The sequence below is a fragment of the Salmo trutta genome, chromosome 30 (assembly GCF_901001165.1).
Source record: "Salmo trutta chromosome 30, fSalTru1.1, whole genome shotgun sequence".
NCBI classification, from domain to species: domain Eukaryota; kingdom Metazoa; phylum Chordata; class Actinopteri; order Salmoniformes; family Salmonidae; genus Salmo; species Salmo trutta.
Genome location: NC_042986.1, coordinates 12,559,793 through 12,577,833, shown reverse-complemented (window position 1 = coordinate 12,577,833; position 18,041 = coordinate 12,559,793). Strand labels below are relative to the sequence as shown.

The following is an 18,041-nucleotide window of genomic DNA, read 5'->3' as shown; positions in this document are numbered from 1 at the left end:
TAATTCACTGTATCACAATTCCAGTGGGTCAGAAGTTTACATACACTAAGTTGACTGGGCCTTTAGACAGCTTGGAAAATTCCAGAAAATGATGTCATGGCTTTAGAAGCTTCTGATAGGCTAATCGACAACATTTGAGTCAATTGGAGGTGTACCTGTGGATGTATTTCAAGGCCTACCTTCAAACTCAGTGCCTCCTTGCTTGACATCATGGGAGAATCAAAAGAAATCAGCCAAGGCCTCAGAAAAACAATTGTTGGCCTCCACAAGTGTGGTTCATCCTTGGGAGCAATTTCCAAACGCCTGAAGGTACCACGTTCATCTGTACAAACAATAGTACGCAAGTATAAACACCATGGGACCACGCAGCCGTCATACCGCTCAAAAAGGAGACGCGTTCTGTCTCCTAGAGATGAACGTACTTTGGTGCGAAAAGTGCAAATCAATCCCAGAACAACATCAAAGGACCTTGTGAAGATGCTGGAGGAAACAGGTACAAAAGTATCTATATCCACAGTAAAACGAGTCCTATATCAACATAACCTGAAAGGCTGCTCAGAAAGGAAGAAGCCACTGCTCCAAAACCGCCATAAAAAAGCCAGACTACGGTTTGCAACTGCACATGGGGACAAAGATCGTACTTTTTGTAGTAATATCCTCTGGTCTGATGAAACAAAAATAGAACTGTTTGGCCATAATGACCATCGTTATGTTTGGAGGAAAAAGGGGGAGGCTTGCAAGCCGAAGAACACCATCCCAACCGTGAAGCACGGGGGTGGCAGCATCATGTTGTGGGGGTGCTTTGCTGCAGGAGGGACTGGTGCACTTCACAAAATAGATGGTATCATGAGGATGGAAAATTGTGTGATTGTATTGAAGCAACATCTCAAGACATCAGTCAGCAAGTTAAATCTTGGTCGCAAATGGGTCTCCAAATGGACAATGACCCCAAGCATACTTCCAAAGTTGTGGCAAAATGGCTTAATGACAACAAAGTCAAGGTATTGGAGTGGCCATCACAAAGCCCTGAATCCTATAGAAAAGTTGTGGTCAGAACTGAAAAAGCGTGTGCAAGCAAGGAGGCCTACAAACCTGACTCAGTTACACCAGCTCTGTCAGGAGGAATGGGACAAAATTCACCCAACTTATTGTGGGAAGCTTACGGTAGGCTACCCGAAACGTTTGACCCAAGTTAAACAATTTAAAGGCAATGCTACCAAATACTAATTGAGTGTATGTAAACGTCTGACCCACTGGGAATGTGATGAAAGAAATAAAAGCTGAAATAAATCATTGTCTCTACAATTATTCTAACATTTCACATTCTTAAAATAAAGTGGTGATCCTAACTGACCTAAGACAGGGAATTATTACTAGGATTAAATGCCAGGAATTGTGAAAAACTGAGTTTAAATGTATTTGGCTAAGGTGTATGTAAAGTTCTGACTTCAACTGTCCATCCTTCTCGCTGCTACTTCAATGGGAAAACAAAGCCATTGTGAAAAGCATCCATTCAATCAAGAGGCTGAAGCACCAGCGATAGATCGGTGACGTGGGTATGATGCACTACATCGGTAAAGGTACAGCTGTGTCTCTTCATGAAGAAAATAAGCCACAGTGGAAAGACACTAAGTGTTCTCTTCGTCCCACGCATTGTCCCATTGTTGTGTGTACCCAAGGCCATAGAGATGGTGTGCATTGGAACAGCTCAGTCCTGCACGCCACACTCATGTGGCTTTCTTTCTGTGGAGTCCCTGGCCTGTCTAACTGTTCTTAGACCTGTGCTTCAGTCGCTTTTCCCTTGGCACTTGAACGCCAAGGTCGTGGGTTCGATTCCTTCTGGGGCCACCCATACCAAAAACGTATGCATGCAAGATTAAATCGCTTTGGAAAAAAAGTGTCAGCTTAAATGGCATATATTTAATAATTATTTTTATGCATTCAGAAACAGTCTCAGAGTAGAAGCGCTGATATAGGATCAGTTTGTCTTTTAGATAGTAATGAATAAGATTATATGGACAGCGGGAACCTGATCCTAGATCAGCAACACGTATACTGAGACACTTTATGAATAAGGGCCCATTCCTCAGCGACTTAACTGTACTCAGAACTGTGTTCAGCCTTCCTGTGCTCAGGGCCTGCCCAAGGCCCCTCTAATATGCCTGATCACAACTGAGACATTTTAAATCAGGCAGAGAGAGGATGGCCTAGGTGCCCAGCTGCAGTCAGGACCCTAAGGGGCCCATGGCACCAAACAGACTGACCGTCTAACAGACGGGAGGGCTATATTGTCCTCTCTCTCTGTAATTGGCACCATTCAGACTTGGAGTGGGGTAGTGCCCTTCAGACGGGGCCAGGGTGAGCCAGAAAGAGGACACAGGGCTATGGTCAGAAGCTAGGCAGGGTGTTCCAAACCAAACAGGGGACAGCTGTGCTGTGGGAGCAGAGAGGAGCAAGAGCCAGCTGGAAGTACTCCAAGCCCAGAGGAGAGACACTACCGGGGTAGCCTGGAGGGCAAATGGGACACAGGCAGATGCTGCTCCAGGGATAGAGAAAGGGAGAGACGGAACAGGTCCTATTGTGTCCACTGACTACTCATCCATTAGATCTTCCATTTCTTTCATCTGATGAGAGTGGCATTTCTCTGGAACGGTGCACCACGAATGGTTTGTGAAGGCTGAACTTGAAAAACGAAATGTGACTAGTTTGTAGGGCTGGGAACTGCCATGAACCTCACTGTACGATATTATCACAGTACGTAGGTGTCGGTATACTATGTATTGCAATTCCGAATCAGTACTGCATTTTTTTTGGCTGCTAAAGTAACAAAAAACACATTACTATTATTATTACTGTTCTTATTTAATTTTTTACAAATAGATACAAAAACAACATAGCGATATCTACCTGTATCACACACACACACACACACACACACACACACACACACACACACACACACACACACACACACACACACACACACACCCCATCACTACTAGTGTGATAAATGCTGTCTATTCTCAACCCTTTGTGAATAACAACCTACGGCACTTTGTTTCTGAATATGTTTACAGTTCATGTGAGAGGATACTGTCTTTGAGGGAATCACAACAAGAACAACATGTATCCCTTAACCAGGGATTTCTACATTATTGATCTAGCTAGATGGACAAGCATACTACTACTTCACTTTGTAGCGTTCTGATTCAGAAGTGTCCTGTAAAGAACAGATCATCCTGGGGTGTCCTCTTTGGGGGAAAGAGGTAATGAGTGTGAAGGGTGGAGGTAATGAGTGTGAAGGGTGGAGGTAATGAGTGTGAAGGGTGGAGGTAATGAGTGTGAAGGGTGGAGGTAATGAGTGTGAAGGGTGGAAGGAATGAGTGTGAAGGGTGGAGGGAATGAGTGCGAAGGGTGGAAGGAATGAGTGTGAAGGGTGGAAGGAATGAGTGTGAAGGGTGGAGGGAATGAGTGCGAAGGGTGGAGGGAATGAGTGCGAAGGGTGGAGGGAATGAGTGCGAAGGGTGGAGGGAATGAGTGCGAAGGGTGGAGGGAATGAGTGCGAAGGGTGGAGGGAATGAGTGCGAAGGGTGGAGGGAATGAGTGCGAAGGGTGGAGGGAATGAGTGCGAAGGGTGGAGGGAATGAGTGCGAAGGGTGGAGGGAATGAGTGCGAAGGGTGGAGGGAATGAGTGCGAAGGGTGGAGGGAATGAGTGTGGAGGGAATGAGTGTGAAGGGAATGAGTGTGAAGGGAATGAGTGTGAAGGGTGGAGGGAATGAGTGTGAAGGGTGGAGGGAATGAGTGTGAAGGGTGGAGGGAATGAGTGTGAAGGGTGGAGGGAATGAGTGTGAAGGGAATGAGTGTGAAGGGTAGAGGGAATGAGTGTGAAGGGTGGAAGGAATGAGTGTGAAGGGTGGAGGGAATGAGTGCGAAGGGTGGAGGGAATGAGTGTGAAGGGTGGAGGAATGAGTGCGAAGGGTGGAGGGAATGAGTGCGAAGGGTGGAGGGAATGAGTGCGAAGGGTGGAAGGAATGAGTGTGAAGGGTGGAAGGAATGAGTGTGAAGGGTGGAGGGAATGAGTGCGAAGGGTGGAGGGAATGAGTGCGAAGGGTGGAGGGAATGAGTGTGAAGGGTGGAGGGAATGAGTGTGAAGGGTGGAGGGAATGAGTGTGAAGGGTGGAGGGAATGAGTGTGGACGGTGGAAGGAATGAGTGTGAAGGGAATGAGTGTGAAGGGTGGAGGGATTGAGTGTGAAGGGTGGAGGGAAGGAGTGTGAAGGGAATGAGTGTGAAGGGTGGAGGGAATGAGTGTGAAGGGTGGAGGGAATGAGTGCGGAGGGAAGGAGTGCGGAGGGAAGGAGTGTGAAGGGTGGAGGGATTGAGTGTGAAGGGTGGAGGGAATGAGTGTGAAGGGTGGAGGGAATGAGTGTGAAGGGTGGAGGGAATGAGTGTGAAGGGAATGAGTGTGAAGGGTGGAGGGAATGAGTGCGAAGGGTGGAGGGAAGGAGTGCGGAGGGAAGGAGTGTGACGGAGAAAGAAGCCCTTTCTCATCCCTCTTTCTCTCATTTTGGGCAGCGTGGTCAGCTAATGTTGAGCCAGAACAAATCGATCTCCGACAAAGTGAAACAGACTGAATGTACAAGCAAACATGGCTCCCTGTGGTGTTGCCATCGGTTGAATTGTTATTAGTTATGTTTAATACAACATCAATGTTGTGGACTATCAGCTGGTGGCAGTTGACGCGAGAGGACGGGAACATGTTGTCGGAGGACAGCGTGGACATCTCACCTGTGAGTCCGTTGACCATTGGAGACCGCTCTCGCTCCTCCTCGTCCTCCTCCTCGGGGGCTGCGCTGTCCTTCCTGTCCATCTTGCTGACGGAGGTGGTGCGTTTCCTCTGGACCTCGGTGTCAAACTCCTCATCAAACAGCACCTGATCGACCAGGTCAGGCTGCACCGGGCTGGGCTCCGCTGGGGGCTTGGGCGTCCCGTAGTAGTTGCCTGGTAGAGAACAAACACAACAGCGTCAACAGAAACAGTCCGTGGTAGCTTCCTGGTAGACGAGGTTAGATGATACTTCGCTGGGGGAAAAAATGATTGTTTTTATTGTATTGATTAGACAACGACAAGACAATTCAACTAAAAATATGGCAGGTGCAACCACACACACACACACACACACACACACACACACACACAGTTTATACTCGGTATGTCAACACTCAAGAAGGAAATGGATTCCCCACTGAACATTATGCAGTGCCTGACAAGAGCGTAGGCTCGCTCCCTCTCTTTCTGTCCCATTCTCTCCGTCACCATCTCTCTCTCTCGTCATATTTACTGCAGTGCTGGGCTGGAGTGCGCTCCCCAGAGCCCCGTGGCAGTAGCCTTTATCCAGGACAGACCCGAGCGAGGAGCTTCTTCACGCTATTCGCTGTGTTTTATTGTCCTGTGTCGTGTGCTGTGGCGCCCGGGGCCAAAACAGCATGAATCCCTCTGTGAGGAGAGGAAAACTCTACTGTGGGGAAATTGACCCAATTTCTTTACTTCTCCCAACTCTCTACTTCCAGCTAACCAGACAGAATAATATAAAGAAAGAGAGGAATGAGGGAAAAAAACAGCAAGTCAGAAAGCTATATAAATATTGATTCATTTTGCTGTTCCCTCAGTTCCCTGGGAAGCCAGTCCTCCCAGTGGGGTTGACAGTAGAGTAGACCGCAACACTAAATCCTGTAGTTTAAAAGCACTGGAGTTTCTCAGGCTATCTGGGAGTGGTGAGTTACAGCTGAACGTACCATAGAGAGTTATTACATGTGGAGAAACATCTCTAAGCTCCAGCGGTCTGTCAGCTGAGCTGACTGAGGGTTAGGCTCATCTCGTGGGAGTTCATGGGGAAAATACCCAAATACCTAAGACTAGGAGCAAGCTCAATGTTTAATGACTATATTGTATTATTTGTTATGAAACATCCCTAGATCAGACCTCCACAGCCAAAGTAAAGAGGTAATTATGCTAATTATTAAGTTATTAACAGACATTACTAACATTTCATTGGGAACATGGCACCATTAGCATGGGGTTGGATGTCAAACCAAAACATCCACATTGTTTTTAGACAGAGACGCTTGGCTCGCTCTTTAATTTATTCATAATTGGAAAGCCTAATTTGAATTAATTACACCGTGTATTAGCTTATTTAAAGAATGGGAGAGAAAGACTAGAGGGGGTTTGTGAATTACAACTCATTAGTTACCCTCTCAACTCTATACAACCCTATGGTTTGGCTGCACGTAATGCAGTAAGTTTAATATCTCAATCAACTCATTTGTGAAGAGTAATGGCACAGCCGCTGCCAAGTAATACAATACACAACTTGACTATTTGTCGGTCTTAAATCGGTCTGTCTGTGACAGGGAGTGGAGGCTCTGAGAGGGGAGGCAGGAGTCATCTTACCGTCTGTGTGACTCACACCTTCTCTCCCTGTATATCTCTTCTCTGCACTGTTCCATGACCCTGGAGATGCATCCAACAGCCCCTAGATTGAGCCCCTGCTGGCTACAGGTTTATTAGCTATCGGATGACACAGCAAACCCAGCGGAACGATGCTGAGAAACAAAGGGATCAACACACCTTTTCCTTAAACAGACACCCAACCGATCCATCCTGATCCATTCTCCCCCATCTCTCTCCCCCCATCTCCCGCTCTCCCCCCCATCTCCCGCTCTCCCACTGCCGACATGCAGCCGATCAATTTGCATTTGTCAAAAGACAGCTTCATTATGCCTCAGCACGGTGAGCACGATGAAGATGAAAGATAGGAGGCTTTCTTTAATCCAGACCTGTCACCACACAGCCCAGCCATCTCCCTCTCTCCCCTCCTACTTCCCATGCGCGCTCGCCCGCTCGCTCTCTCTCTCCATATCCCTCCCTCCCCACCACTCCCTCTCCCCATCTCCCTCTCCCCCTGCCTCCCTCCATCTCTCAGGGCCCAGTGGTGCGTGATTAATAGCTCATAAACACCGCTCTCCTAGTCTCTGATTAATGTGCATTAGTGAACACAGATAGGAAGAGAGGAAGGGGGAACAGGAAGAGAGGATGTGGGGGGAACAGAGGGAGGGGATAGGAAGAGAGGAAGGGGGGAACAGAGGGAGGGGATAGGAAGAGAGGATGTGGGGGGAACAGAGGGAGGGGATAGGAAGAGAGGAAGGGGGAATAGGAAGAGAGGAAGGGGGAATAGGAAGAGAGGAAGGGGGGAACAGAGGGAGGGGATAGGAAGAGAGGAAGGGGGAATAGGAAGAGAGGAAGGGGGAATAGGGAGCGAGGAAGGGGGAATAGGAAGAGAGGAAGGGGGAATAGGAAGAGAGGAAGGGGGGAACAGAGGGAGGGGATAGGAAGAGAGGAAGGGGGAATAGGGAGCGAGGAAGGGGGGAACAGAGGAAGGGGATAGGAAGAGAGGAAGGGGGAATAGGGAGCGAGGAAGGGGGGAACAGAGATTTGGGACAGTATCACCATTAATCTGAAGGGAATACGTGGGAAGGGCCAGGAGATGGTTGTGTGTGTGTGTGTGGAGAAGAGAGACTTGTTAACTAAAGGTAGGTACTAGGCAGAGGGTAGGGACGGACGGAAACCCACAGTCTCTAGCTGTGTGAACATGAGATCAAAGCAAGACGGACCCATGAGCATAATGACGACAACAAACGAACAGGACAGGACACGGAGGGTCTTTCAGGCTGTTCTACGTGTACAACCAACCTCATCAGCACTACTCAACACTACCTACAGAGACTACATGCTAATTCCAGTTCAGTCAGGTCAGCTTTCACATACACTATGCAGATGGTAAAGCACTACTCTGTACAACTGGTGGGAGACATGACCTTTTAACCTTCCCTTTCGTTCCTTATCCATGACCAGGCTGTGTGGGTCCAGTCCCAGGCGGATCCAGGGCCTGGGCCAGGTACTCAGTGGTACTGTATTGTAGTGTGGGAGAAGTCATGCCATCTGGATAGAGTAGGCAGCAGCTGCCAGAGCATCACAACCCGTGAGAACCTCTGTAAGACAGGAGTACAGAGTATAGGCAGCAGCCCCCAAAACGGGGATAGGAGCGCCAGTAAGGTCTGAGCTCTCACGCCTGTCCTCTCAGTTTCACTGTTCCTCTCGTGGCCTTGTGTGCTAAAAAGCGTCCCCGTTCTCCATCTGTCTCTGTGGTGAAAGCATAGCGGTAGCACACTAGGAGACAGAGATTATGCACGCACCGCTTATGGCTTTGCGATGGGAAGCGTTGAGTGTGTTAGGGATGCGGGAACTGGGGAAACCCCTCGTGTTGGGGTTTGGAACGCTGCCTCGAGAGTCTTATCCCTTCTCTCTCTGCTCTACCACTCGCCCTTTTCCCCCCACTCCATTTATCCCTCCCCTCTCTTTCACTGTTGCTTACTCTGCCACTCTCTCCCTCTCTCTGCCACTTAACTAGCCAGCCAAGGCCGTGCACACAGACACTCTTTAATCATGGAGGATGAGCCGTCTCTCTTCCTCCTGGTTAGTTCCCACTGTGCAGCCTTGCCTAGCAGCATTCCCATCCTTCACAGACTCGACGGCAGAGTGCCTGAGGCAGCCAGACAGAGCCAGCTGCAGGCAGAGCCCATCTTGTGCTCCAGAGTTAAGACAGGCTCCCTTCCGCTGCTGGCACAGTGCAGGCAAAGCTGACTGTCTCCACAGCCACCCTTGTCACCTCCACATTCCTCTCCTGTGAGGGCGAGACCGTGTGAATGGATGTCTCTGCTAGACTACAGCTGCACCCTGTAGTCTAGTAGAGACGTCTAGTAGAGGCACTACAGCTGCACCCTGTAGTCTAGCAGAGACGTCTAGTAGAGGCACTACAGCTGCACCCTGTAGTCTAGTAGAGACGTCTAGTAGAGGCACTACAGGTGCACCCTGTAGTCTAGCAGAGACGTCTAGTAGAGGCACTACAGCTGCACCCTGTAGTCTAGTAGAGACGTCTAGTAGAGGCACTACAGCTGCACCCTGTAGTCTAGTAGAGACGTCTAGTAGAGGCACTACAGCTGCACCCTGTAGTCTAGTAGAGACGTCTAGTAGAGGCACTACAGCTGCACCCTGTAGTCTAGCAGAGACGTCTAGTAGAGGCACTACAGCTGCACCCTGTAGTCTAGCAGAGACGTCTAGTAGAGGCACTACAGGTGCACCCTGTAGTCTAGTAGAGACGTCTAGTAGAGGCACTACAGCTGCACCCTGTAGTCTAGTAGAGACGTCTAGTAGAGGCACTACAGCTGCACCCTGTAGTCTAGTAGAGACGTCTAGTAGAGGCACTACAGCTGCACCCTGTAGTCTAGTAGAGACGTCTAGTAGAGGCACTACAGCTGCACCCTGTAGTTTAGTAGAGACGTCTAGTAGAGGCACTACAGGTGCACCCTGTAGTCTAGTAGAGACGTCTAGTAGAGGCACTACAGCTGCACCCTGTAGTTTAGTAGAGACGTCTAGTAGAGGCACTACAGGTGCACCCTGCAGTCTAGTAGAGACGTCTAGTAGAGGCACTACAGGTGCACCCTGTAGTCTAGTAGAGACGTCTAGTAGAGACACTACAGCTGCACCCTGTAGTCTAGTAGAGACGTCTAGTAGAGGCACTACAGCTGCACCCTGTAGTCTAGTAGAGACGTCTAGTAGAGGCACTACAGCTGCACCCTGTAGTCTAATAGAGACGTCTATTAGAGGCACTACAGCTGCACCCTGTAGTTTAGTAGAGACGTCTAGTAGAGGCACTACAGGTGCACCCTGTAGTCTAGTAGAGACGTCTAGTAGAGGCACTACAGCTGCACCCTGTAGTCTAGTAGAGACGTCTAGTAGAGGCACTACAGCTGCACCCTGTAGTCTAGTAGAGACGTCTAGTAGAGGCACTACAGGTGCACCCTGCAGTCTAGTAGAGACGTCTAGTAGAGGCACTACAGGTGCACCCTGTAGTCTAGTAGAAACGTCTAGTAGAGACACTACAGCTGCACCCTGTAGTCTAGTAGAGACGTCTAGTAGAGGCACTACAGCTGCACCCTGTAGTCTAGTAGAGACGTCTAGTAGAGGCACTACAGCTGCACCCTGTAGTCTAATAGAGACGTCTATTAGAGGCACTACAGCTGCACCCTGTAGTTTAGTAGAGACGTCTAGTAGAGGCACTACAGGTGCACCCTGTAGTCTAGTAGAGACGTCTAGTAGAGGCACTACAGCTGCACCCTGTAGTCTAGTAGAGACATCTAGTAGAGGCACTACAGCTGCACCCTGTAGTCTAGTAGAGACGTCTAGTAGAGGCACTACAGCTGCACCCTGTAGTCTAGTAGAGACGTCTAGTAGAGGCACTACAGCTGCACCCTGTAGTCTAGTAGAGACGTCTAGTAGAGGCACTACAGCTGCACCCTGTAGTTTAGTAGAGACGTCTAGTAGAGGCACTACAGGTGCACCCTGTAGTCTAGTAGAGACGTCTAGTAGAGGCACTACAGCTGCACCCTGTAGTTTAGTAGAGACGTCTAGTAGAGGCACTACAGGTGCACCCTGCAGTCTAGTAGAGACGTCTAGTAGAGGCACTACAGGTGCACCCTGTAGTCTAGTAGAGACGTCTAGTAGAGACACTACAGCTGCACCCTGTAGTCTAGTAGAGACGTCTAGTAGAGGCACTACAGCTGCACCCTGTAGTCTAGTAGAGACGTCTAGTAGAGGCACTACAGCTGCACCCTGTAGTCTAATAGAGACGTCTATTAGAGGCACTACAGCTGCACCCTGTAGTTTAGTAGAGACGTCTAGTAGAGGCACTACAGGTGCACCCTGTAGTCTAGTAGAGACGTCTAGTAGAGGCACTACAGCTGCACCCTGTAGTCTAGTAGAGACGTCTAGTAGAGGCACTACAGCTGCACCCTGTAGTCTAGTAGAGACGTCTAGTAGAGGCACTACAGCTGCACCCTGTAGTCTAGTAGAGACGTCTAGTAGAGGCACTACAGGTGCACCCTGTAGTCTAGTAGAGACGTCTAGTAGAGACACTACAGCTGCACCCTGTAGTCTAGTAGAGACGTCTAGTAGAGGCACTACAGGTGCACCCTGCAGTCTAGTAGAGACGTCTAGTAGAGGCACTACAGGTGCACCCTGTAGTCTAGTAGAGACGTCTAGTAGAGACACTACAGCTGCACCCTGTAGTCTAGTAGAGACGTCTAGTAGAGGCACTACAGCTGCACCCTGTAGTCTAGTAGAGACGTCTAGTAGAGGCACTACAGCTGCACCCTGTAGTCTAATAGAGACGTCTATTAGAGGCACTACAGCTGCACCCTGTAGTTTAGTAGAGACGTCTAGTAGAGGCACTACAGGTGCACCCTGTAGTCTAGTAGAGACGTCTAGTAGAGGCACTACAGCTGCACCCTGTAGTCTAGTAGAGACGTCTAGTAGAGGCACTACAGCTGCACCCTGTAGTCTAGTAGAGACGTCTAGTAGAGGCACTACAGCTGCACCCTGTAGTCTAGTAGAGACGTCTAGTAGAGGCACTACAGCTGCACCCTGTAGTCTAGTAGAGACGTCTAGTAGAGGCACTACAGCTGCACCCTGTAGTTTAGTAGAGACGTCTAGTAGAGGCACTACAGCTGCACCCTGTAGTCTAGTCGAGACGTCTAGTAGAGGCACTACAGCTGCACCCTGTAGTCTAGTAGAGACGTCTAGTAGAGGCACTACAGCTGCACCCTGTAGTCTAGTAGAGACGTCTAGTAGAGGCACTACAGCTGCACCCTGTAGTCTAGTAGAGATGTCTAGTAGAGGCACTACAGCTGCACCCTGTAGTCTAGTAGAGACGTCTAGTAGAGGCACTACAGCTGCACCCTGTAGTCTAGCAGAGACGTCTAGTAGAGGCACTACAGGTGCACCCTGTAGTCTAATAGAGACGTCTAGTAGAGGCACTACAGCTGCACCCTGTAGTCTAGCAGAGACGTCTAGTAGAGGCACTACAGGTGCACCCTGTAGTCTAATAGAGACGTCTAGTAGAGGCACTACAGCTGCACCCTGTAGTCTAGTAGAGACGTCTAGTAGAGGCACTACAGGTGCACCCTGTAGTCTAGTAGAGACGTCTAGTAGAGGCACTACAGCTGCACCCTGTAGTCTAGTAGAGATGTCTAGTAGAGGCACTACAGCTGCACCCTGTAGTCTAGTCGAGACGTCTAGTAGAGGCACTACAGGTGCACCCTGTAGTCTAGTAGAGACGTCTAGTAGAGGCACTACAGCTGCACCCTGTAGTCTAGTCGAGACGTCTAGTAGAGGCACTACAGGTGCACCCTGTAGTCTAATAGAGACGTCTAGTAGAGGCACTACAGGTGCCTGTGCTGAAGGACCAGAGCCGCTGCCTCTGATCAGTTTTTCCTCAAGTCCCCGCTTTAGCGAATGCACTGCCACCATCTAGAACAGAACATGGCTGCATGTTCGGATGAAGGGGGTTACAGTAAACTGCACTGAGTGAGTCTGTATTCTTTTGGACAATGCGTTTGTCTTTTTAGAGCCACAATGAAACAACCGAAAGTGCACCAACTTGATTGTGTATTCCGCAACTCTGACATTCCTTAGCATTGGAGCGTTTCCTAATCCTCCTCCCTAGGACTCTCCTCTGCCTGTGTGTGTGTCTCGCCACTGCAGCACCTTGACCCTTTCCTTCCCTCCTAAGTCCTGGCCCATTGCCCTGGCAGGTCTCATCTTCAGTAACGCTGCTTTACGGGAGCGCTTGAAAGACCTATCAGAGCTGCCGTGTGATCTGCTGCTCTGTGCTCTCTACAGTGCAACATCATCACTGGAAAGAGCACAGTAATCCCTGGTACGACTCCTCGTTCAGAACCACACTGAGTCAGACCCACAGCGTCAACAAACAAACCCGGACTTTCTTATCTCAGCATTTGTCGATATTGGTTGTATTGCATCGTTGCTTTCGTTCTCTCCAATTATCTCGGTTTTTCGATAATCCACCGTTCATGTTGCCCTGGCTGGCATCCATACTGAGCGCTTAGAGAGAGGAGGAAGCGAAGTTAAGAATCGCGGCGTATAGACTCACTTCCCCGATCTGGAGTCGAGGTACAACTCTCAAGTGCAAAGAGTACTACTCATGGCCTATCAGCCTCTCTGTGCCTCCCGAGAAATAATACAGGGCTAACCTTTGTTGGCACTTTCCTCCCTGAGTTTGAGTCAGCTACCCTGCAGTTGAGGGCCACCTGAGCGAGAGGCAAAGAGAGACACCGGTGTTGCCAGAGCAACAGGGAGAGCCCAGGCGGTAGGGAGAGCGGGTAGAGAGGCTAGGGTATTTCAAAGCGGAGCAGAGTCCACCGGGGAACAGAACCAGGGGATTAAATAGAGAGAACATGAATGAGCAACAAGCTTGGGAAACAGCAGGCAGCGGCGGCTGGAGGAGGCGAAGGCTGCCTGAAGACTGGGGCACTGCTGGGCGGAGTAATGGCCCATCACATATATATATATAAAATATGCAGTGTGCATCCATCCATCCATCCACACACACCCACACACCACAGAGAGAGAGAGAGAATGGTTATCACACAGCTGGAACCCTGGACCTAGTCTTTCCCTGACCGAGATCAGCTCTACAGCCACTGCCCGGCTGTCCAAAGATCACAGAGATTAGTCCCAGTGACAGCCTGGGTGATGGAACAGCCAACCCATCCACACATGCAGTACCAGTCAATAGAGAACGCCAAGAGTGTGCTAAGCTGTCATCAAGGTAAAAAGGTGGCTACTTTGAAGAATCTCAAATATAAAATATATTTTGATTTGTTGAACACTTTATTGGTTACTACATGATTCCATATGTGTTGTTTCATAGTTTTGATGTCTTCATTACTATTCTACAATGTAGAAAATAGTAAAAATAAAGAAAAACCCTTGAATGAGACGGTGTGTCCAGCACAAGTAATGGAGCTGCCGGTAATAAACCAGGCTGTAAGTCACAGATTGACTCAAACTCACTGACTAAATTCACACATTCCCCCCGTGAACAAAAACTCATTGTTATGAGCCGAGAGAGAAAGAGAGAGAGAATATATATATGTGTGTGTGTGTGTGTGTGTGTGTGCGTGTGTGTGCGTGTGTGTGCGTCTCAGTTGTCCAGAGGAGATCCCTCAGAGGTCAAAAGGCCCTACATTAATAACGAGCATCCTGAGCTGAAGCAGCCATATGAAGATCAGCCTACTATATTGCCTCACTGTGTGGATGTATATTTTATCCTGCGTACTGGTGCAGTCTGGATACAACTGGCTATGAGGGTACAAGCCCCCAGGGTTCTGTGTCACAATGCTGACCGCTGGCTTCATACAAATCATCAACCTACTTTGAATCACAAGTGGGACAACGCTATTCTGCTCTTGAAAAAGCGAGATACTTCATTTCACATTTCCAATGGTATGAATGCTATCTTTATATTGAGTTTATCTGATGACCTGGATGACGGCGACAGCTCAGCAGATACTATACAAACAAATGCATAAGTCACGGGGATTCATTTTGTGATGCATCCTCAGGAAATTGTTATTGCTGTGTAGGGTCCACTCCCCTCCCCTCTCCATCTCCCCTGCTCCCCTCCACCCTCCCCTAGACCAGTTGTTCTTTCAACTTACTCTACAAAGTTGTAATAGTAGAATCCGCAAGGTGCAATTTTTTAATTGGGTTGTGCATCATCAGTTCCTCTTGTCATGTCAGTCATTGTATACATTAGAGAGCTATTTATAACTCGGCAGAAATATCCAGGTCAACTAGCGTTTTTTTTAGCTAGGTTCTGTAGCCCACACAATCTATTGTAAAGATTGAGTCACACGATTATCACATGAATACACGTTAGACACGGCAAAATGAATAGAGTTGCAAGAAAATTTGCTTTAAAACTACAAAAGTTTATCTGCACCCCATAACAAAACGTGTAGAAGTGCATGTGCCCGTAGAAATAGACGTTGGGCGCGGGATGTTCCCCAATGCTGGAAAGGGGGGCCTGAGTAAAACACTTCGGTAACTACTGCCATAGACCACCTCCCAAAACCCCCCATGCCTACCGTCATAGGTTCCACTCTCAAGCAGCAGGCCACTCTCCTCCAGCACGCGGAACTCCCCCACACTGATGAAGTTATAGTCAACCCCAGGAACCTCCCCCTCTCTGGGCTGTCGTGTGGTACCTGGAAAAAGACATAACAAACATAAAGTGAGTAAAACAGACCCTTTTCTGGGGCAGAGTCGTGATGCAGATCCAGCTATGTATGAACAGGAGATGGGTGGACACCATTTTCATCATGCACACAGGGATGTGAATTGTGTCCTCATATCCTGCAGGACCCCATGGCAGTATCGAGCACAGCTTACACCAAGGGGGGTTGCTGAGAAACCAAGCTATGAATAGATTATTTTAATGTGGGCATAATTATGCTAAATTAGCTTCCACACATTGAGCAAGTAACATTAACGAGTAAGGTAAGAGTAAAGTAATAAAGCTATTGGAGGAGTGTAGATAACCACCTCTCTCCTCTCATAGTCCAAAATGGAAGATGAACAGTGTTACAGTTGAAGTCAGGAAGTTTACATACACTTATGTTGGAGTCATTAAAACCCGTTTCCAACCACTCCACAAATTTCTTGTTAACAAACTATAGTTTTGGCAAGTCGGTTAGGACATCTACTTTGTGCTTGACACAAGACATTTTTCCAACAATTGTTTACAGACAGATTATTTCACTTATAATTTGCTGTATCACAATTTCAGTGGGGCAGAAGTTTACATACACTAACTTGACTGTGCCTTTAAACAGCTTGGAAAATTCCAGAAAATGATGTCATGGCTCTAGAAGCTTCTGATAGGCTAATTGACATAATTTGAGTCAATAGAAGGTGTACCTGTATTTCAAGGCCTACCTTTAAACTCAGTGCCTCTTTGCTTGACATCATGGGAAAATCAAAAGAAATCAGCCAAGACCTCAGAAAGAAAATTGTTGACCTCCACAAGTCTGGTTCATCCTTGGGAACAATTTCCAAACGCCTGAAGCTACCACGTTCATCTGTACAAACAATAGTACGCAAGTATAAACACCATGGGACCACGCAGCCGCCATACCGCTCAAAAAGGAGACGCGTTCTGTCTCCTAGAGATTAAAGTACTTTGGTGCAAAAAGTGCAAATCAATCCCAGAATAACAGCAAAGGACCTTGTGAAGACGCTGGAGGAAACCGGTACTAAAGTATCTATATCCACAGTAAAACGACTCCTATATCAACATAACCTGAAAGGCTGCTCAGCAAGGAAGAAGCCACTGCTCCAAACCCACCATAGAAAAGCCAGACTGCGGTTTGCAACTGCACTTTGGGACAAAGATCGTACTTTTTGGAGAAATGTCCTCTGGTCTGATGAAACAAAAATAGAACTGTTTGGCGATAATTACCATCGTTATGTTTGGAGGAAAAGGGGGGAGGCTTGCAAGCCAAAGAACACCATCCTAACCGTGAAGCACGGGGGTGGCAGCATCATGTTGTGGGGGTGCTTTGCTGCAGGAAGGACGGAAAATTGAGGATGGAAAATTGTGTGATTGTATTGAAGCAATATCTCAAGACATCAGTCAGCAAGTTAATGCTTGGTCGCAAATGAGTCTACCAAATGGACAATGACCCCAAGCATACTTACAAAGTTGTGGCAAAATGGCTTAATGACAACAAAGTCAAGGTATTGGAGTGGCCATCACAAAAGCCTGACCTCAATCCGATAGAAAATCTGTGGGCAGAACGGAAAAAGCATGTGCGAGCAAGGAGGCCTACAAACCTGACTCAATTACACCAGCTCTGTCAGGAGGAATAGGCCAAAATGTACACAACTTATTGTGGGAAGCTTGTGGAAGGCTACCCAAAATGTTTGACCCAAGTTAAACAATTTAAAGGCAATGCTACCAAATACTAATTGAGTGCATGTAAACGTCTGACCCACTGGGAATGTGATGAAAGAAATAAAAGCTGAAATAAATAATTCTCTCTACTATTATTCTGACATTTCACATTCTTAAAATAAAGTGGTGATTCTAACTGACCTAAGACAGGGAATTTTTACAAGGATTAAATGTCAGGTAGTGAAAAACTGAATGTAAATGTATTTGGCTAACGTGTATGTAAACTTCCTACTTCAACTGTATGTAGAAAACCCTCATGTAGAAAACCTTCTCTCAGAGAAACAGAGTAGGCGATTGACCTGAGAGCTTGTTTAAACTGGATGATGGTTGGTTGGATGGTTGGTTGGTTGGCCAACTTAATGCCTGAGTTGGCTGAATCAACCCCCGAGGGCCTCTACACAGTCAGGCTTCAAAGCCACAGTGAGAGATAGATGGATGGATTAATGTCCACTCCTGAGCCATGATGTATGAATAATAACTTCACTGGCAATTCATATAGGAATTACAGTTACCATTACTTGTCTCTTATTCTCTGTGTCTTCCTATCCTATGCCTGCCAGCAATAAATGACCTTAGGGACAAAAAAAAACATTTTTTTGAAGGAGTTCCGAGGTCTGTTCATCTCCAGAGCTCAAAAGATCGTATTTCTCCTCAAGGCCCTTCTTTTCTGTTCCGACAATAAGCGAAAAGCAACAGTTGAAAAATCTTACAGTTGAACATTCTAACCTTTTTCTTCCTCTCTCTCCATCCTCCTCTATTTTTCACCCTAAATCCCCGGAAATCCTTGTTTTGATCTGGACACTGCAGTACTATACATGGCAGTATATACTAAGCCTGCAGTCATTCAACAATCCTGCGAACGGTAACGGTCTGTGCAGTGCAACTAACTCCAACAAGCTGGTCCATTTAACATGTTGTTCCCTTATTGAAAATATGTATAAATACAGTGAGGGAAAAAAGTATTTGATCCCCTGCTGATTTTGTACGTTTGCCCACTGACAAAGAAATGATCAGTCTATAATTTTAATGGTAGGTTTATTTGAACAGTGAGAGACAGAATAACAACAAAAAAATCCAGAAAAACGCATGTCAAAAATGTTATAAA

At 47.6% G+C, this 18,041-nt stretch overlaps 1 protein-coding gene across 2 annotated transcripts in view; it reads right to left on the bottom strand.

The window, feature by feature from the left end:
- LOC115167975 (membrane-associated guanylate kinase, WW and PDZ domain-containing protein 3) overlaps positions 1 to 18,041 on the bottom strand; it is a 192,016-nt gene that overhangs the window by 30,927 nt on the left and 143,048 nt on the right. For both annotated transcript variants that reach the window (XM_029722779.1, XM_029722778.1), the window contains exons 3-4: positions 15,069 to 15,188; positions 4,789 to 5,001 (exon numbers count right to left, since the gene is read on the bottom strand). In XM_029722779.1, coding sequence (XP_029578639.1) covers positions 4,789 to 5,001; positions 15,069 to 15,188 — 333 coding nt within the window. The remainder of the gene's footprint in view (positions 1 to 4,788; positions 5,002 to 15,068; positions 15,189 to 18,041) is intronic.